Here is a 20,414-nt window from a genome sequence, read left to right as displayed (position 1 = left end):
ACTCATACGTAATAATACTGCACGTAGCTAAAAGTTGAGGTTTCTGAGCTCAACGTGAAGCAGTCACGAAGTCGTAATCATGTAATATCATCTGCGATACAATATCTGAAGAATTAAAAGCAACAGCCCTGTATGAAAGTAATGCATTAGCCAGTTATAATCGAGTTTATCGGTCGGAACTGAGAACGAATTGATCAGAAATAAACAAATACCATGCCGTTGGCTGAATTGTGATCTCAGGATTAATGGGAAATGTGCAACAGGTGAAAGAGCAAACAGCCGGGAAAAGACGCGGAGGAGGATGAATCTGAAGAGGACCGCAGACAGAGACATAGACAAAACCCTCAGAAGATATTACTTATCCCCTTTGCTTTGGTTTGAGGCAGCCTGATGGGCTCACACTGTTCGGTGCGGGTGAGTGTCACATGGGCTGTCCTCTCTACCCGATGACAGCAGAGCCGTGTCACCCCGAAGCACTGTCTCCTCCAGTCCAAAGTAATGGATTAAGGCAGTTTTTTTCAGAAATGAATGACCTTACTGTGGCTTCACCCACATAAAGTGTCAGTTCCTGCCTGATTTGGTACAGCTGACAACTAAAGGATAAAAGCTTCCGAGCTTTAGCGTCGTCATTTTTCTACCCCAGATGCATTCTTATACAGTGCTCTACCTTAATGTTATGCACACAATATGTACAAAACACTGAATACAGAAATCCAATTACTTTATTTTTTTGCTATACTGGTAACTTCCTCTTTCGTCCAGCAGGCACTGCCCTCTGCCTGGGCAGCAACCCATTTTTCCATAAACAATACAGGGACTGTTCAGCTGCCCTGTATGTATGTGGTGGAGTCGGAGAAGTGGAGGGAGTCACAGACAGCATCATGGCAGCTACTGAAGTTGTCATGCTGCAAACCAAAAGTTTGTCAGCCTGTTCACGCCGTTTATCAAAGACAGATGGAGAAACTGAAAAAAACTGAAGCGTAAAGATTAAATTCAGTTTTGGATGAAACTCATGAGAGTCAACTTGATTGCTTTTTTTGAAGTTTTGGGACTTTCCCCACTCTTTCAACATCAATTTGAATGAAATTGGAAATGTGTGCATTCTGGAGGAAATCTCATCTACAAAAATTTCCAAGAAAACAGACACATAAGAACACAAAATCAACAAAACAGGGTTGCCGGTGTTGCAAACTTTGTATCTTTGGGGGTTACAGCAGCACCATCAGTGGAAAACAGGGCCCGTTTGGTCAGACCAAAACCTGGACTTTTTAAAAATGCATCCAAACATGTTTGTCTGACCAAAATTGTAAGGAATCCAAGCTGTGAAAGCCAGACGAACATGCCCAGATAATTAGGTTGCGTATGCCAGTTATGCATCTGTGCAACTAGTCTCAAAGTGAGCCTAGGCACTCAGCGTAATGCTCCACAGACATCGTAAAAGCAGTACAGTCTAAGTATATATTAATACAGCCAAATTTAAAATGAAACAGCTGATCTTTATCACATATTTTTGTGTCAGACAGATTAAATCAGCTCACTGATTGAACATTTTCAGACTGTCCCCTCTATTCCAATAGAACCCCAAACCAAATCACCATTCTACTACCTTGAAAATATCTGCAGTGAACTTAGTTTTACTTACAATGAACTCTCACAGAGAAATTTAGAGGCAGCACAATGTCTTGAACATTTTCTCAAACTGTCCGCACCAGACATACTTCAGCCAATAAGCTGATCTGCCTCCCATGTATGTCAAGAGTCAAGGACTCTGGTCCAGTATTTGACCAGATTGAACAATAATTGTAACTTGACTCAAATGTGCACGTCAACTGTGAAATGACTTCTGAGAGCAAGTATAAAATCATTGCTGACATTTGCTAAGCCAAACTGCATCAACCAAACAAAACAGTGGATGGGCAGTTGCTCTGAAAAGCTTATTTGGAGACTAGTAGCAAGGTTAAAGCTGCATAGCTGGTGCACAGTAAGCTCAGTCAGTTTAAACAGGCTGTTGCAGTGTTGTAGATTATTATTATTATTTTTTTAAATGGAATTGGCTAACGGCATAATTATACCATCAAATCCCTGTGATGCAGATGCTTCCTGAGTGTGACTTCACACTAACCGAGTGGCAGTTATATAAATCAGAAATAGTAACTTAGACAAAGGAGTTTATTAACAAGAATAAAACAGCTCTTTTACACTAATCGCCTCTCTTCAAAAACAACAAATGGAATAGACAACACAGGATCATTTTAGTTAAAATTGGAAAAACAAAAAGTGTTTGACAAAAGTGTACGTCTCCCTCTGGTGGCTCTTATATATAATACAGCTTTTAAAATGATGTGCATCGTTGAACTCACTATGTCACCGAAAATCATTAACACTTTGCAACTGACAGACCAAGTATGATGTGTGAACCTGCCGAATGTTTCCTCTGTGCAAACTAGAAAGGGCTGTTCAGTCAGTTATAATGAGCTCGTCACAACCCCAGTCCTCGTAACTGCCGTCGGGAAGGTACCTTCGGATGATGATGGGGATCTTTCTGCTCCTGTTAGAGAAGCCAAACAACAATGAGAGTACATTGAAGAATCTCATCGACTTACTCCATGAAAATTAAAACGTAGTTGTGACAAATTGAAAGCGCAACTTACTTAAGTTCTTTCATAGCTATCTGCAGAGGATCAGTTTCTCCTTCCAACTCCACCATCACAGGAGCACACATCCTTTTGAAAAAGAACAAAAACTAAACAAACCATGACAAAAAATTGTGCAAATGCTACACAACGGGTTATACAAAAAAGTTTGATACAAGTTTAGCATGCTCACACACGTGTAAACACTCACGCTATCTGGAGAGCTCGCGTCCCAAGAACTCTGGCCCTCTCATATTTTGTCATGTACGATGTTGTGATCCTCCTCTGGTTTGCCTGCTGGCCCTCTCCTGCAGGGAGGATCTGCACATTCTCCTGATCTTCCTGCTCACCAGAGCACAATAAACAGATTTACAGCACTCTACAGCATCACAAAGCCTGAGCGGTAGCCACAAGAACGTGTGTGTGTGTATATATATATATATGTATATATGTATATATATATATATATATATCCAGATGGAAGGCAATTTCAGTCGCAGCACAGCTTACATCTTCAGCGTTTTCCAAATCATCTAATCCTTCATCCTCCTCAGCGTCATCAAAATCTCCATCATCGAAGCTACAAATGTAAAATGAAACTTGTTATAAAAGATGCGAGGTGTCAAATAATAGCACTGGGCGTTTATGATGCTAACTGACTAAAGGCTAGTTAGCTTATACGTTAGCTTACGTCGGCTTTACGTAAAAACGCAGTTTATTGTGGCCTGTTAGCGCTGTGTCATTACTTACTTATCTTCATTGTCGGACATTTCTTATTTAGAAGTTTGTGTGTTTCCCCAGTGAATCCTTACAATTTAATGTTTGTCAGGGAAACAATTTGTTGTCAACATGGACCCACATGAGCGCTGCGAACGCTGAACTTCCGGTGTGTGGTACGTTTTATAAAGAGTTCCGGATTCTCAGTGGGAGCGTGTGTTTCGTTCCCTCCTGGTTCCCTCCCGTCGTTCTTCTTCTTCTTTTAAGGTTTTGCACTCTAAGCGTTGCATTACTGCCATCTTCTGGAGTTAGTGAGCTCCTACAATACACTCTCAGATATGCTATTAGTTCCACCTTTGAATTTTTTCATCATGCTTCTAGATTTTGTATAATTTTTCTTGACTCCTGCCCTCAGTGCTGCTGCCACTCTTTACACAACTCTCACAATACAATGCCATTTTCCCTCTGATTTATTATTATTATTTTGATGATTACTACCCACCTGTCACTGCAGACTAACTTTGTTTAATGTATCTATCTGTAGAGAAGATCCATCATGATGATCAACTCTGGTCTGCATGATGTGCACCTTTATATTTCCACTCTACGACTACCAAGTGCAACTTAAAAAAAAACATTTGTATGACATTTACTTCATTCCAATTGTTATTAGAAATATGGAAGGTTTGAAATGTTTCATATTGTCTCTAATGATACCTTCGTGGTACAGGTCAGACTTTGTATTTCTGTTTCATAATGGTGTGAATTTGAAGGTAATGCTTTTGGCAGCTTGTGTATCCCATCTATTTATTTACTTACTTTGGGTTAGGAAAAAAAACAGTCAAAACATTAACACACTCAATTGAATGTGCAGCGTTAACAAACTATATTTCAAAAAGCTAAGGGTAGCACTTGGACTTCAGATTCTCAGGTATATCAGAACAACACTTGGACTGACACTGACAGAATGTTGGCCAAAATCAAACCACAAAATATCAGGAGAGTTTGTCAAGACGTGGTGAAGGTAATTCTTTAATTGCAAAGCCCCATTTCATCTGGATTTGATACAGACACCCCAAACATGGATAAAAATCTGCACAGTCTCAAATAATTCTTTATTTCCAACTTTAAGAATCCACTGCTCGAAAAATACTAAAGATATCCGGCTATCTTTTTTTCTTCCTATCATATAACACATATTTGCGGGTATCTGTGCAGTTTGCAGGCCTCAGGCAGCCTAATTTGGCTGAACCTGGTCCGTTCAATTCTTTATTTTTGTTGCCAAAAGAACATGCTTATGAAGGCTTGAATCGGTCACCTTTTAATGTAAAGAGAACTTTTTTACTCATGTAAAGGCTGCTGTGTAAGAAAATACGGCAGTGAAAACTGCTGGTTATGGTGAATAATTCAGACTGTAGTTGCCATGCGGGAGTTTGTTTTCTTCCATTTCTGGCTGCTGTCTCCGACAAACAGACAGGAATCCTGACTAAGCCCATATCTGTCCCTACAAGTAAAATGATAGCTCCTCATCATGTTGACGTCACATGATTGACATTAAAAACATCACGTGGACCAGTTTGGCTGATCTGGGAAATTAGAGTTTCTGCAGTGAGCACATTTTTTTCTTTTCAGCTCTTCTTCTCCACAGAGTCCTTGCGGCTTTCTGTTTTATGGTTCAGCATTTTAAACACTTTCGCAGGCTTGAACTTTCCTTTTGACTTCTTGGGCTCTTTGGGTCCCTCCTTGAGGTCTGAGAAGACAGATGGGGATCAACAGCGGTAGGTAAAGAAAAAAGAAAAAGATTTTCTGAGGGGTAACTTTGTGAAATTAAGCTACCTTTGTTCCTGACCGTGCCTTCCCAGAGTAAGTCCTCCTCTCTTTCCCTAAAGAGAAAAAAACAAAGCGGCGCTTTACATTTAAATCTATGAATGTTAAAGCACAAGATAAGTTGTTTTTTTTCCTGTGTACCTCTGCCTGTCCTGGTCCAAGCTGCTGACGATCTGGTTCCTCTGTTCAATGATGGCAACCAGCTCATCCATTAGCTGCTGCTCCCGACCTCGATCCTCCTGGCTCCAGTCACTTTCTAAATGGGCAGTTGATAGAGTAAAACACTTAACAAAAATCTAAAGTACTGTATCACATTAAAAAGATTCACAAAGCTGTACTTGGAGAGGGTTTCACTTCTTATATAAATTTCTCTATGTGCCTCTTATTCTGTGAGTAATTTCCCTGCTCGCTAAGATAAATAATTGTTGTTACTCTCAAACGTGTCATGTGATGTCCTGATACACACAGTAACATACTGACCAGGCTTATTGAGGAGACATCTGAGCTCGTACTCCACATCGGCTTGTCTGTCCTCTAACTTTTGCTGTTTTGTCCTGAGAAAACACACACCACTCGAAAATCTTGAAACTTTTCTTCTCGGAATAAACTGCAGTTGAAATGACAATCGTAGCATAAAACACTGTCACATATCCAAACATTTGTACCGTCTACTTACAGATAGACCAGTTCTGTATCTTTGCGAGACAGAACATGACGCTCGTGGATAAGGGCGAACCACTCTGTGAGCATTTGCTCGTCTTCTTTATCTAAAAAGAAATAGACCGTTGCTTGTATTCTTGTAAGCTAATATCAAAAGGACAGTGATCCTGTGTCGGTAAATAATTTGAACTGGAACTACTGTAGTAGGAAAAGTGAAGTGCACCCTTATTGCAGTCTCTGAGACTCCTCTCAAGTTCGACTCCTCGTTGTTCCAGTGCCTCCAGATGTGTGTGCAGTTCTCTCATCTGCACCTGCAGGTCTTCCATGGAAACATCCTGGTCGGCCTTCACCTGTCAAGCAACACATATATATATGTAGGTCCACGATATACATTAATGTCCATGAGGATGCAACAGGCAGATTCCTGCTCAGACTTTTGCTTTTTGGTGTGCTTGTTTTGAATAAAGCCACCTAAAGTACCTTCCTTTTGATGAGGGGGAAACCATGGCCAGGAGCAGGGCCCCGGCCGGATGAGAGGTCCTGACAAGTCTTTGATTTGGACATTTCGACTTTTCTGTCGAAAGGATTTTCTCTGCGAGCTGTCTAAAAGCAGAAAGACAAAAAAGAAAAAAACACACGTGGAAAATTGCAAGACGCTGTCCCGTGCACACGAAATCAGAACAAACAATGCAAATAAATCTGGCTTATATATCTACGCATAGAGTTACAACAAGTAAATGTTCTGATTAGATATAATTTTTTAGTAGGTAGACATCATACCTTACTTTGACACGATGCAAGCTCGACAGGTGCAGAGTTAGATTGGGAGGGCTCAGCTGTGATAGCGGGCACAGAAAGGCTTCTGGGTAAAATGTGACTCTGTGCTTCCGTAATAGCCACTAAAGCAACCTGACTACCATCTCTGGATAGTTTCAGACTGGGTTTATTCGGTGGTTTTACTGCATTCCGTTCAGATCCAACAGAGGGATTTTTGGAATTGCCTTTACAAACCACAGCATACGTGTCCCCACTGTTTTCTGAATACACAGCTGCCTCTGAGGGTTTCATCTGGTTGGCAGAATCAAGTTGAGCAGCCTCCCTCTGAGTGTCCTCAACCTTTTCCTCCTCTTCAAATGGATTGGGAGGAGGCGTTTTGAGCCTGTTCCCTGCCCCCCGCATGTTAGAGACAGTTTTGGACCGAGGGAGAGGCACAGGAGCTGGAGCTGGAGGCAGCTGCGTCCAGGGTCCAGGATGCACGATATTCAACCATGGATGATTGGTTTGCACTTTAGGGCTCGTGCTGGTTAGAATGGGGCCACGAGGAGAGAGAGAAAAAATAATGTCAGCTGGCTTTAATTCAAGTCCAGAAGCATAAAATGTACCATTCGTAACAGAGAAAATCAGCTATCCCTTTATAGCAGTAACTGTAGTCTGTCTGACTTTATCATTATTGTTTTTAACAACTGTTTTCCCTTCATTATACTGCGGACTGCACTGACAGCAGCTGGTCATCTTGGCTCATTTATGTAACTCTTTATGTGGTTATTAAGGCCAAGCCAATATTTCGACTTTCCATTCTAACATGAACATTGTGCACATGTATTTCTAAAAAAATGTTACGGTTATTTTCAAGATTTGATAAATGAATTAAGCAGGGAAGTTAACTTTGTCTGATCAATCAATCATGAAGAGACGTTTGATAATACAGTCGTGTAAAAGAGGGCATTTTAGATATTAGGACAGAATGAAACAATCACCTGCTCCTTACTTGTTCTACAAATGAGGTAAATACAATTTCAGATGAAATCTCCAGAACGTCAGCTGGTGTGTGAACATAGCAGCAAATCTATGTGTGCGTGCTGGCGAGTCTGCTGACCTGCGTGTTGCTTTCCACTCATGCCTCACTTTTGTAGATACAATCAGATAGATGCAGAGCTAATATCAATATATCACGGAGCCTCATATACCCTTATGTTTCCCAACATAAGAGCGGATCTCCAGCAGAAAATTTCCTGCTGTGAAATACACGTGTGAACCGTAGCACACCGTTCCCTCAATCTCCTGAATATCTCCTGTGTTCAAGTATGAAACCAGCTGATAACTAAAAGGTGCCCAGGTCCTGTGGCTGTAAAACGAGCCCAAATCATCAGCCCTCCACCACCGTGCCTGAACGTTGGTATGAGATGATTGTACTGATATGCTGTGTTTAGTTTTAACCAAACTTGGGGCTGTGCATTATGACCAAACATCTCTGCTTTGGTCTCATCTTTCCAAAGGACATTGTTTACATTGTTTTACAACGAAGTAAGGACCAGGATACATAAAACCTTAGAACTGAAAGCGGTTGTACTGCCATATTCAAGGGAAATACAGAGAGCAGTAGAAAGTTTGTACCAAAGAGAAACTGTTTTTGCACACTTACATATGAGAAGATCCAGGTGGAGATTTGCTTTGGCTGTCTGAAATACCTGCAAAGAGAATGAGGGAGGAAAGCAAAACTATCTTCTTTCATTTTCCACATTTAGTCATAACTGATAAGAAGGCATCGCATTATTCAGAGTATAGAATAATGATATTCTGTTCTACGTTTACAGCTACAGTAAAACAATACTGCTTACCTGCAGCGGGGGAGTCGCTCATTGTTTGGGCAGTTTTGGCTCTTGGTGCAGGAACAGGGACTGCGGAAGAGTTCAAGCTTCGTCTGGGTGCTGGAACGGGACGAGAACTTCCCTCCGCTCCTCCTGCACAGGGTGAGGAGAGCTCGGAGACCTTTGCTGCGTTCTGCTGTACTTTGATGTCAGCTACGACGGCTGCAAGTCTCCCGTTTTCTGTTTCCTCGACAGTCTTCTCTTTAACACTGGCCTGGGAACGACAAGAGGTTTCGGCGGCTGAGTCTTTTTCCTCTCTGCTTCCCTCCTGCTTTCCTATCCTGTCTGTCTGCGATGCTTCACCAACCAGTCTGTCCTGTGACTCTGTCGTCTGAGTGCAATGAGGCAGGGCTGTGACAGCCACTCCATCCACAGAGTGAAAAGCTGCCTTAACCTCCCACTTGGGCCGATTATCAGTAGATCTAATTTGCTGATTGATGTCACGACAGGCGGTTCTACTGTCCGTTACGTGGTAAACACAAATCAAGGAGCCAGTATCACTTCCTTGTGTGTAAGATCCTGGTAAAAGAGTGCAGTGGCACACTTTGCACCTGAAAGGCAAAGATGAAATGTGCTGCAGTAAAAGCATTAACATTCTAATGTCTACATAGCTCAAAGACGCTACAATCCAAATGCATTACAAAGTATTAAATCATTCATTAAAAACAACTCTGTAGTTTTAAGGCTGAGAATGTCGCCTCACATATAACCATGGCGATGCATGAATGCCAAATATGACCAGCGGTCACTTGAGACACATTAGAAACGCATTCTTCCACGTGAAGTGCACTGGAACTGAACCAGACGAAAAAGCCATCTGGCTGCATCCAGACATAAACTGAAGCACAAACGAACCTGAAGCAGCTACGATGATAAGCCTTTCCATGCACCAGACGTCTCTGTATGAGGTGGACAGGCTTGAAGCACAGACTACACACGGTTCGTGTCCTTGTGTTCGTGAAACGATCTTCTTTGCAGGTTTCCAAATCAGTCAAGCTCTGAAAGGAGAAGAGAAACCAGTCACTCCAGTCATTAACATACCAGCCAAGATGGCTCAGTGAGATAATTTTTTTTAAAAAGGCAGTGAGGCTCTACCTGTAGGCGAGTCTGACCATCAGGAGTCTTGTTACTCTTTGTGATGCTGTTTAAGACAACAACGTGTGATGACCACAGTCTGGAGGGTCCTGCTGCAAAGTCAAGGGAAGACATGCTCACAGAGTCCAGTCTGACATGAAAACGTAATGCTGTTTGAAAATTTCCTTCACATGACGTGAATAAGTAAATATATACAACAGTACATAAAAAATGCTATAAACTGTACAGGTGGGAAAAGGGGCCAGAACTTTACGCTCATTTTTAGATTGCAATGATATGATCCAACTGTGTGGACTTACACTGTAATTGTAAGTTTGTGAAACCTTTGGAATTGTCCATATTGTTGTAATAACTTGTAATAATAAAGATTACATGGGTAAGCCAGAAGGATGATAGGAAATGATTAGTTTAAACGACAATTTTTATGTTGTAGAAAGAAAAACTGTATTCCAGCTTAAGAACCTTATTCCACCTGTAAAGCATGGTGGTGGTAGTACCATGGTTTGGGCCTGTTCTTTGCTGCATCTGATGGCTTGCTAACATCAATGGAATCATGAATTCTGAACTATATCAGCAAAATGTTTGTTTAGGGCTGGGTAGCTGCTACAATTTCAGGCCATTTTTTTAACCTTTAATTTTTTCAAGTTGACACATTGCACCTTTAATGCAGAATAAAAAGGGACAGTTTTAGAATGACCAAAGTCCTGACTTTAATCCAACAGGACAGAAATGATCCAGAAGGAGTTCATGTGAGGAAACCCAACAAAATCCGAGTCTGAATCAACTAAAATCAGCAGTTACTGGAAATGTTCGGCTCCATTTTATGCTGCAGTAGGAGCTCACACCAAACACTGGAAGGTTCACATACTTTGAGATTGGATCATTTTCTTCAACGAATAGATGATCACGTGCAACATTTTGTCTTTTTTTTTTCTAATCTATTCTGCAGAGGGAAAAACTCAATTACATGCCTCATTACATTAAATCTCTCCTTGTTGTATTGCTGCAACGGTCTATGAATAAAGTATACGACTAAAGACAAATAAACAGGAAAAAGGAGCTATTGCCAACACACCACAGGACGTCCTGCTGAAGAAGTAGTAGTACTGAGAAAGGTAGGTGAAGACGCTTAGACAATCGGGCACCTTGGTGGACACCATGTCCTTTGGATCCAGCAATGCAGGGATCCCCAGTTTCGTTTCTGCAACCTCATATGCCTACAGACCCCAAAAAGTCAAAGAGAGAATGAAGATAGAGGATTTCTGGCTTTGATTTATGGTGGTAATCAACATACAGTCTGTCAAACACAGTGTGGAGGGAGAAATGTCTGCCTTCTGGCTCGCTACTCACCAGCTTGTTATTTTCATAAACATTATCTTTGGAGAGGGAATTGAAATCTCTGGAGCAGAATGAAGAAAATGGAGAAGATTGTTAGCGGGTGATGAAAAGACACAAAGTCACAAAGAAAACAGCAGCCTTTTTTTTGTTGTTGTTGTAAATGATGGTTTATCGAAGAGAAATAAAGCACTGAACATGCAAAATCAAGAGAAAAAAAAAAGACATGAGATGCTTTGGGCTCAGTGGTGGTAACAGGTAAAAACAAACCAACTGATCCCATTAAACTGGACAAGAAAAGGTTAAGGGGAAAGAGTGAGACAGATTAAGACCGGGACAGCAGATTAGTCCCAGGCAGAGCGTGCAGGTTCTCCTCTGCTCAGATTATCTAAGCAGGCCCCAGCCAAGAGAACAATTGAATATCAGGCCAGGGTCCCCATAACAAATAAAGACTTATATTGTTTTCTCATTTAGAGGTGTCCAAAGTATTCTACAGAAAAGAGCACACACTAAGGAAACCGTGCAACTGGTCTTTTTACATTCGGCTGAGGATATCTTGATAACTTTACTATTGATCTACTTACATCAAGTCAGGACGGTGTTTGTGAATGATGGCACAAAATGCAAGTCCGTCTCTGAAAGAAGTTGACGTGTTCTTTATATCCACACTGGGGTAATGGGCGCATGTGACTCGGCACCAGTCCCGTAGAACCTTCGGTGATGCCATCTCTTGTGCGGGATTTGACGTGTAGCACGAGTGAGCATGGCACTCTATGAGTTAGATGTCAAATGAGAATGGGCAGGGTTTGGTTTGGTTTGGTGGGGAGAACAGGAAATAATAAGCATCCTCTGCCGCTGCAGCTAAGTCTATGCACAATACCTGCGGTCACAACTGCGCATCGTCTTGATGAGGCACCAGGAAGGGAATTCTGTTTGTCTTCTGGAGTGTTTCTTTGTCCAGTAAAAACTTAAATGACCCCGTTGCGCATATACAGCGACTTTGCACTGTTTTTAAGCCTCAACTGAAGTTTCACACGGCTCCTCTCACACACGGCGGTCCAGTGTCAGTCTCTCAACCACAAACTACCAACGAGCTCCACAGTGACGTGAACTACTGTTATAACGTAGCCAATACCACAAAAACTCCTGGGCTATTTGACGAAAGCGGAGTTAATTCAAACAAAATCCCGTTATTTGCTGTGCTCCTCTTCATTGTGCTCCACAATAAGGGAAATGACCAATAGCTGCCACTAGAGGGAGACGCAGAGCTGTTACCGCTATAATTAGGAAGGGGAGGTTTCTTGTTACAAGTTTATTTCTCCGTTGCAAACATGACACGTGTTTTCCAGTTTCTAACTCACAATTAAATACATACGTTTCTTTATCAAAACGGAGATGCTTTATCGTTTTTGTAAACTCGCCACTGGCTGATCGTCTCGAACCATTAACCTATTATTTTAATTTCCATCAGTGAATGGATTTTTTTAATTGTTTCATGTAGTATGTAGTTTTATTGGCAAATACGATTGGAGTGTTATTTCTAATAATTGAAAATCGAAATGCAAAATGATTTGGTTGTCACGAGTAAAATAAACAATTATTTTGAAAGTACTTCCGGTTAAACAACTTAAAAAACAACAACAACTAATGTCGTAGTCAGAAAAGATAATGAGATGCAATTTTTATATAGATAAACAACCTAAGTAAGAGTATTCATTTCCAATCAAGTTTTATGAATATATTTTGGAGACGGATCATGGATGCACGGATAGATATACAATCGATCTGCAAACCAATGGCTCTCTTGAGTTACTAATGACTAACTTCCGGTGAGTCCGTTTCCACATTTGACTATAGAGTGTGTAAACTGATTTAAATCTATGGAAAATGTTTATGCACTTGACGATGTTTAATACGAACGCATCATAATCTCACTTATGGCTAAGATTCTAACTTGTAGTTTGTGTTTATATGGTTAAAACACACAAATTGATGCTGCTAAACACTGTAACAGGTGTGGAGAGCACGTTCATATCATAGTTATTTATTGCACGCTGTGACCTGCTATTCGTTTCAGTAAATGTGTGCATGTTAAAAACGTTTAGAAGTCGAATAAATAGATTGTTATCACCGTGTTTTACGAGGATTGCATATCAGTACAATCCACAATGTCTTTGCAAATCTCTGTGTTCCTTCTACGCACTCAAGCTCTACGTCGCTTCTTTTCTGGCTACGTCCGTGGTGTCCCTCGCGAGACCGAACGACCACATAAATCTCGTAGCAATGGCTGCGCCGCCCGACACGGAGAGTTTGGAGTCTCATATCAGTAAGTGTTTTAATCGTATTTCACCGTGTTAGTATTGTCTGAAGACCCCGGCAATGATAAATTGTTATCTGTGAGATGCAGATGAAATGCCATCTCATTACAGCTTCACGAGCCCCTGAGAGGGGGACTCATACCCCGCCGTCTCACCGTGGATGCTAACCTAGCTCAGGAGGTCTGCCTGCCAGCTGTCAACACTCTGAGCACAGCCTCGCGTAACTTTAGCTTTACGGACCCCTTGCCCAATCAATTTGTGGGCGATAAGATCACCATTTTTAGTCCTATAGGCTTCATTGTGGTTTGTCAATCCTTTGACCTCTTAGGAAAGATCGAGAAGAGACAGAAGAACTGCCGACAACAGCAAGCTAGCTATCGTGACACTCTGTTAGCACCTGCCCTTTATATTTGTCTTCTGGGTGATATGCTCAGCCACCAACTTGGTCAATATTGAAATTATGGAGTCAAGACCTTGAGGTCTTCTTCACCGGTCTTACTTGCCGACATAATCAATTTAGTTTTATTATTGTTGTGTACAGTAAATGCATTTCTGCTGTTTTGTGGCTGCTTGTTTACAACAGAAACCTTTAAGATAATCTAGGTTAGCCACTCCTTGCCAAAATCAAATACCAGAACAGAAATGTCAAAAAGACATACCAACAGATCCTAATGAAGGGTAAACATTTTGACGTGACTATTGTGCTGAAGTTGGACTGTATTGATTTGTACGGCATTTTGGCAGTGTTGTGTTACATGCATTGGTGCCAAAAAGAATGTATTAGTTTCATATACAGTAGGTGTGACTGATCAAGTGGGAGTTGAGTGTAGAAAGAAGTGAGCATCAACACTAGGAAAACGTGACCCTCAATACCACAACATTTATGTAACCAAATGCTGATAGGCATTCAAACATAAGAATAGAAATCACTTCTGTTTGTTTGACATCCCTTTTGCTAACATTTCAGACAGAGCCACAAATCCGCTTAATAGGGACACAGACTGGATCAGCATCCATGCCTTCTGTGACCAGCTCAACAATGATTTGGAAGGGTAAGAGCAGGCTCGAGTAAGAGTCTTGTTTGTTAGCTGATTCAAGTTTATTAACCTTGGAGATTCCAAAAGCAGAAATGGTTGTTTTTCATTACCAAGGAGGGCTGTTTTCCATGTTTTCACCTATGAGGGCAAATATTTACTTGTATCTATTGATCAGATTTTTAAAGCTGAATACAAATCATTCTTTTAGTGGAAACTCTAAGTCTTAAAAAATATGTTTACAGGCCTCAGCTGGCCACCAGGCTTCTGGCCCACAAGATCCAGTCCCCACAGGAGTGGGAGGCCATGCAGGCACTGCTGGTGAGTTCAGAACCGAACCAGGGTCTGTCATGCAGAATTTGCTGGCTTTACCAAGCAAACTTGTCTGGAACACCCTATGTACCTTTTGTACACTCTTGTTTTACCACAAGGTTCTGGAGACGTGTATGAAAAACTGTGGGAAAAGGTTTCACAGCGAAGTGGGCAAGTTCCGTTTTCTCAACGAACTTATCAAAGTGGTTTCTCCAAAGGTAAGCCTTTTCAGAGTCTCCACATGTGGATCTACCGTTCTTCAGGTTCAAGGTTTATTTGTTGGGTGTAAATCAACAACTGGCGTTTTGTCCTCACTCTCCTGCACAGTACTTAGGCTCACGGTCTCCTGAGCCCGTAAAAAAAAAGGTTTTCGAGTTGATCTACAGCTGGACTTTGGGGTTACCTGATGAGGCCAAGATTTCAGATGCCTATCAAATGCTTAAGAAACAAGGTAAGAGGCCATCAAGCCTAAAGATGATTGAAGATTACAGTGACACCAGGTACTGCTGCCCAAATCAATTGCTGCCCAAATCTTTTAAATTGGTAAAGAAACTAGTAACCAATGTTAAGAGCCATTTAATGCCTTTTCTTGTTGGTGCTTTGTGCCTCTAACTTAGGTATTATTAAACAAGACCCAGAGCTGCCACCTGACAAACTACTGAACCTTCCTCCACCCAGACCTAAGAATGCCATCTTTGAGGATGAGGAAAAGTCAAAAGTAAGGACTTTCCTAATGAGATTTAACCATCAGTCATATAAAAATGCAATGGGGAATGGTGAAGCACCATCTGTTCACTCATTTTTCACCACTTGAACTCTGGCTTTTTTTGCTCTGTCAGATGCTGTCTCGCTTGTTAAATAGTTCACACCCTGAAGACCTGAAAGCCGCCAACAAACTCATCAAGGAAATGGTCCAAGAGGTATATTCTCTCTGAGCCCCCCCCCCCCTGCTCCTTTTATTGACAGAATGTTTGGTTTTTATACATGAACTCCTGAGACTTTTCATTAGTCTTCTTCCAACTTTGCTTTGAGCTACACTCTCATGTATTTGGCCATGCTACTGCTCAGTCATAACACAATAACCACCTGCCTGATACGGAGTAGCTCCCCATTTTTCCATCAACACAGCTCTGGCCAGTCAAAATACACACTTGTTTGTGTGAATTTTGGCAAATTTGTCTCTTGCACATGTTCATGTGCATGTGTTTTTATGTTTTCAGGATCAGAGGCGAGCAGAGAAGGTGTCGAAGCGGGTAAACGCCATCCAGGAGGTGAAGGAGAGTGTCTCTCTGCTGACTCAGCTTCTGCAGGACTACGACAGCAGTACTGCTGATCAGAGCAATGCTGAGCTGATACAGGTGAAATAAAAGCCAGATTCTTTCAGCCACTCGCGTGTTGTGTCAGCTCTGTTTCGAGTGCACAACTGTAACCCGATCGCAAGCATGTGATGACGGGTGTGTCCGTGTCTGTGTGCTCAGGACCTGTACCAGCGCTGCGAGAAGATGAGGCCTACGCTGTTTAGGCTGGCAAGTGACACAGAAGACAACGACGAAGCTCTGGGTGAGTTGTATGTTTGATGACTGAATAAAAGATTATAGTCCTTTTTTATTTTTTCAGTGAAACAAAATATCTGTTTCTTTTTTAACAAAGTAGTGGCTATTGTCTGAGTACCTTTTTTGAATGCCTTGCACGTAATTTTGGTTTAAAGTTTGACGTCTGTATGAGTGAAAGAAACAAAGGATGCATTTATTGCAAAAAAAAAGGAGTGTGTATATGCTTAAGTTTACGAGGTCTATTTAAATGCACCACGAGGTCTCGCAGTCGTTAATATGCAAAGGCACTTTGAGTGGTCAACGGGTCTTAAAAAAGCACTGTATAAATTACGTCCAATTACCATTTGACTGCAGTTTTTCTGAGAAAGGGGCTGACATGTAATGAAGGGGATTGTAATCCACTCACTACCACCCACACTGCCCCCCTTATTAATCGCATGGTGAAATATTAAGAAATGTGCAAATTTATAGACGTAAAATCATCTAGATCTCATGAACCCAGGTGACCTCTCACTTTATGCCCATAGTGTTCTTGTAAAACAATCTTTCTCTAGTATTCCTTTTTCCATCATGTTCCTTAATCGGAACAATTCAAGGCTCTTTTGCAGTCTGATCCACCAGCAGCCTTTTCACACTCGCTCTGTTTTGAATGACATTAGAAAATAAGGAGCTCTTTCCTGCGTCTCCCCACAGCCGAGATCCTCCAGGCCAACGACAGCCTGACCACCGTCATCAACCTTTACAAGCAGCAGGTGAAGGGGGAGGTTATAAACGGAAACAACACGTTAAGCACACTGAAACCAGGCGGTGAGTTGCACAGCGATTCCCTTTTAAGATTAGATTTGGAATGTAGCTGTAGGGGCAGTGAAGACAACACTTCCACGTGTGAGTAGTTTGAAATGAGCTGTTTTCGAATCCATTTTCTCACAGGTGGAGGGACGGCGCTGCTAGATCTGTCGGGATTGGACACCTCACCCCAGTCGCCCCCCTCCTTCCCTGAGTTTCCCACTCCAACAGACAGCCTGAATGCGCCCTCGCAGGAGATGGGGATTAGTCTCCTTGATGACGAGCTTATGTCACTCGGTAACATCATGTCATGAAATTTGAGCTACATTTGTGGAGGGCTGCTACTCGGGCAAAATGGAGGCGTTTTCTCACACTGTACAGGTTTAAAAACTAATCTTTGTGCGTCGTGCAGGTTTAAGCGAAGGAACACACACTTCGAACCCCCCCTCACACCCAGAGGACTCCACAGCGTGGGATTCCTTCCAGGTGAGGAACAGGGACATGTTTTGCAGAACGGTGATGTTCAGATACACCTGATTAGTTGATAAGTTCATGCTAATGGTCACCAACAAGATCCAAGCACGTTGACAGTCTCATTTTCTCCTTCCAGTCTTCTGACAGCATAGATGCAGACATCCCAGCAGCACCCAGCCTCCTCCTGAGTCCTGACCCTCCCTCCCACTCTCAGCCCCTTTCGCCTGGCTCCACCCCAGGGAACTCGGCCCTGGATGAGCTGGACCTGCTGGGAAAGACACTGTTACAGCAGTCCCTGCCCCCAGAGGGCCTGCAAGTCAAATGGTATTTGAAAAATAGTTGCATGCATTAACTTAATTGCTAATCTATGGGAAATGGCCTCAAAGTGGTCCCAATACTGTCAGCTTTGCTTTAACTGCGCTTTATTACTCCTACTTAATATTCACTTTTCAACATTGTTGGTGATTTATCTAAAGTTGATTTGATAAAATTACAATTATTATTATTTTTTTCTCCTTTAAGGGACAAGCAGCAGTCAAAACCAACTCTGAGAGATCTTCAAAGCAAGTCGGGAGCCAACATTCCCCCCAATCCCATCCCAGCCTTTGCCTCAGATCCCCCTGCTCCTCCTCCCAGCTCTCAGCCCAACCTCAGAGCCACGCTGCTGGATACGTCCCCGACTCACACAGAGACTCCTCCTGCACAAGTTACCCTCACTGATGTTTTTGTACCGCTAGAATCCATTAAACCCAGTAAGTAATCCGAGATCACTTGATGGCTTTTTTTTTCTTTTTTTTCTTTTCTTCTGCATACCTTGAAATCGAGTTGTACAAATCTTTGAGGAAATGAACACGCAAAATACGTGTAAAACACGCTCAGGCATTTCAGCAGTTTTGCAGTTCAGACTTTATGTGATTATGCTGATGTTTTGGTACAAAAGTGTCCTTTTCAGGGCTGACAAAATGACACAAACCATATATGATGTGTCCAGTTGACTTGGAAGCTTTGATTCATTTTATTTTTTGGGTCAGATTTCTACAGTTGGACAAACCTCTGAATCGTCTCCCCTCCCCTCTCCTCTCCTCTCCTGCTCCAGGCAGTCTGTTACCTGTAACCGTTTTTGACGGAAACAGTCTGCGGGTTCTCTTTCACTTTGCTCGGGACTCGCCTCCGTCTCGACCGGATGTGCTGGTGGTGATCATCTCCATGCTGTCCTCGGCCCCCGTCCCCGTCACCAATATAAACTTCCAGACTACCGCTCCAAAGGTTAGCCGTATTAAAGTTCAAAGCCTTTGTCCCATGTTAGATGCAGTAAATGAGCTCCACTGCAGCTGACTTGTCCCGGTAAAGAATGTTCATCTCTCGTGTATAAACTGTAGTCTGTGGCAGTGAAGCTTCAGCCTCCATCGGGAACAGAACTCCCAGCTTTCAACCCCATTCTCCCTCCTGCTGCCGTCACACAGATCCTGCTGGTAGCAAACCCAAACAAGGTAGGCTGAGATTTCTGGTCATCTAGAGGCAAAAAATACCATTAAACTGGCTTTTGTGTGTGAAATGTATGAAAATCGCCTTGCAGGCTGAATTTTTGTTAACTATATGTCAGCAAGAGGTCCTTCCAATCAAATTGAACCATTTCTCTGTCCACCTCTTTGCGTGTTTCAGGAGAAAGTTCAGCTGCAGTACGGATTAACCTTCAACATGGGCGAGCAGGAGCACCATGAAAGCGGGAGTGTGGAACAGCTTCCTCCTCCGGAGAAGTGGGGGAACCTATAGCATTGACAACACGAACACAACCCGACAGACTTTCTGCTCTCAGACTCCGCCTCCCCCAACTGTCCAGCTCAACACTCCTTGGAACACGTTTTCCTTTGCAAACGAGTCATGCTTTCTTCGATTGGTATGGTTTTCTTGGGATTATCATTATACTCTCGCTCAGTCCGTGTAAGGCGCGTATGCTTTGCTCTAAATTAGTCCCACGTGTCTCGGGCCGAGTCTGCTGTACGTTGCTGAGTTCAAACGAGCCTGGGAACTTGTTGCAGTTCTGTCATCTCGTTTAACGGAGTGCTAAAAGGGAAAGAAACCGCAGCAAATGTGAGCATATTTGCACATTTGGTGCTCTAATCCTTTGTTGCACTTTGGGCCGTCAGAATCGTTATCAGTTGTTTACATTCACCTCAGCATGCTCCATGACTACAGGACCGAATGCTTGCAAAAGTATCTGGTTAACATATGTTTGCAGAACAAGGCTGTCCTTAATCAACTCTCTGTGTTGTGTTTATTCAGTGATTACTTGCTTTTCTCACAATGACTGAGTCACTTTTGATTGCACAGAGAATGAATATTTTAATAGTTCTGTTTTCCTGTCATTCCCCTCAATCTTGTCTAAAGATCAAAGTCTACTTTAACATCCGAGCTGTGTATTCTGCCATATGTGCCTATTTTACATTATTTAAAGTTTAGCGCTTCTGAATGGATTTCTTTTTCCTCATCTGTTACGTGTTAGTCATATTAGGACTGCTGTTTATCTGGGCTATAGATCAGCTCCCAATCTTAATATATTCATCTTTATAACAATTTTAAGTTTAATTTTGATTCTAGTCTTTAGTTTTGAATTTTAAATTAATATCAATGAGTGTACCGATTGAAACCGAATATCAAAAAGTGAGTACATGCAAACCGAGCTGCACTCGGGTGCTCCGAGCGCGGCGTCCGTTTCAAACACGTCCAACTCGACTCTACAATCTGCGATGCATGTCAGCTGTGCTGAACACTCTCCCGACCACATTCCACTGCACTAATTTCCAGTAAGACTGCTTTGTAAATGCCACTGATGGCAGATCAGTTCTGTACATTTGACCTGTGCGGTGTGCAAACAGCCTCGCACTGATCCAATATTCCAAATGGGAAATAAAGTTGTTTTTTTTCCCTTGGTGATCGAAAGGAATATTATTTCACGTTGAAGATTGAAAGTTTTGACTCGTGCAAAGATCTGTGATCCACCTCTGTGAAAGGAGTGTTTCAA

The 20,414-nt window shown here is 42.2% G+C and overlaps 3 protein-coding genes across 5 annotated transcripts; 1 reads left to right on the top strand and 2 right to left on the bottom strand.

The window, feature by feature from the left end:
* Positions 1–2,151: 2,151 nt before the first annotated feature.
* Positions 2,152–3,548, bottom strand: polr2f (RNA polymerase II, I and III subunit F). The gene is made up of 5 exons (XM_075453508.1): positions 3,384–3,548; positions 3,144–3,213; positions 2,845–2,975; positions 2,652–2,723; positions 2,152–2,548 (listed from the first exon to the last, which is right to left on the bottom strand). Exons 1-5 carry the CDS (start codon positions 3,401–3,403, stop codon positions 2,458–2,460), a joined length of 384 nt encoding a protein of 127 aa, XP_075309623.1. The 5' UTR covers positions 3,404–3,548; the 3' UTR covers positions 2,152–2,457.
* An 816-nt stretch (positions 3,549–4,364) lies between these two features.
* On the bottom strand, positions 4,365–12,267 carry LOC142371796 (MICAL-like protein 1). Of its 3 annotated transcripts, XM_075454538.1 has the most exons (16): positions 11,796–12,267; positions 11,500–11,686; positions 10,931–10,979; positions 10,656–10,797; positions 9,581–9,672; positions 9,341–9,483; positions 8,456–9,036; positions 8,260–8,305; positions 6,618–7,137; positions 6,318–6,440; positions 6,061–6,187; positions 5,854–5,944; positions 5,658–5,731; positions 5,319–5,433; positions 5,187–5,233; positions 4,365–5,100 (listed from the first exon to the last, which is right to left on the bottom strand). In XM_075454538.1, exons 2-16 carry the CDS (start codon positions 11,640–11,642, stop codon positions 4,979–4,981), a joined length of 2,415 nt encoding a protein of 804 aa, XP_075310653.1. In that variant the 5' UTR covers positions 11,643–11,686; positions 11,796–12,267; the 3' UTR covers positions 4,365–4,978. The 3 variants fall into 3 exon arrangements, with proteins under 3 accessions (XP_075310653.1, XP_075310654.1, XP_075310655.1); XM_075454539.1 differs by lacking the exons at positions 10,931–10,979; positions 11,796–12,267 and having other exon boundaries at positions 11,500–11,571; XM_075454540.1 differs by lacking the exons at positions 4,365–5,100; positions 5,187–5,233; positions 5,319–5,433; positions 5,658–5,731 and having other exon boundaries at positions 5,853–5,944; positions 6,623–7,137; positions 11,500–12,267.
* Positions 12,268–12,567: 300 nt separating this feature from the next.
* LOC142371436 (ADP-ribosylation factor-binding protein GGA1-like) lies at positions 12,568–20,326 on the top strand. The gene is made up of 18 exons (XM_075454102.1): positions 12,568–12,744; positions 13,124–13,241; positions 14,201–14,285; positions 14,513–14,588; positions 14,699–14,797; positions 14,907–15,030; positions 15,197–15,297; positions 15,419–15,499; positions 15,800–15,937; positions 16,058–16,139; positions 16,826–16,939; positions 17,063–17,215; positions 17,331–17,404; positions 17,529–17,716; positions 17,915–18,144; positions 18,489–18,658; positions 18,772–18,882; positions 19,055–20,326. Exons 2-18 carry the CDS (start codon positions 13,199–13,201, stop codon positions 19,163–19,165), a joined length of 1,980 nt encoding a protein of 659 aa, XP_075310217.1. The 5' UTR covers positions 12,568–12,744; positions 13,124–13,198; the 3' UTR covers positions 19,166–20,326.
* The last annotated feature ends 88 nt before the right edge of the window (positions 20,327–20,414 follow it).

Source organism: Odontesthes bonariensis, chromosome 21 (genome assembly GCF_027942865.1).
Source record: "Odontesthes bonariensis isolate fOdoBon6 chromosome 21, fOdoBon6.hap1, whole genome shotgun sequence".
NCBI classification, from domain to species: Eukaryota; Metazoa; Chordata; class Actinopteri; order Atheriniformes; family Atherinopsidae; genus Odontesthes; species Odontesthes bonariensis.
Note: the sequence above shows the minus strand (reverse complement) of the source record. Positions and strands in the feature narration are given on the sequence as shown.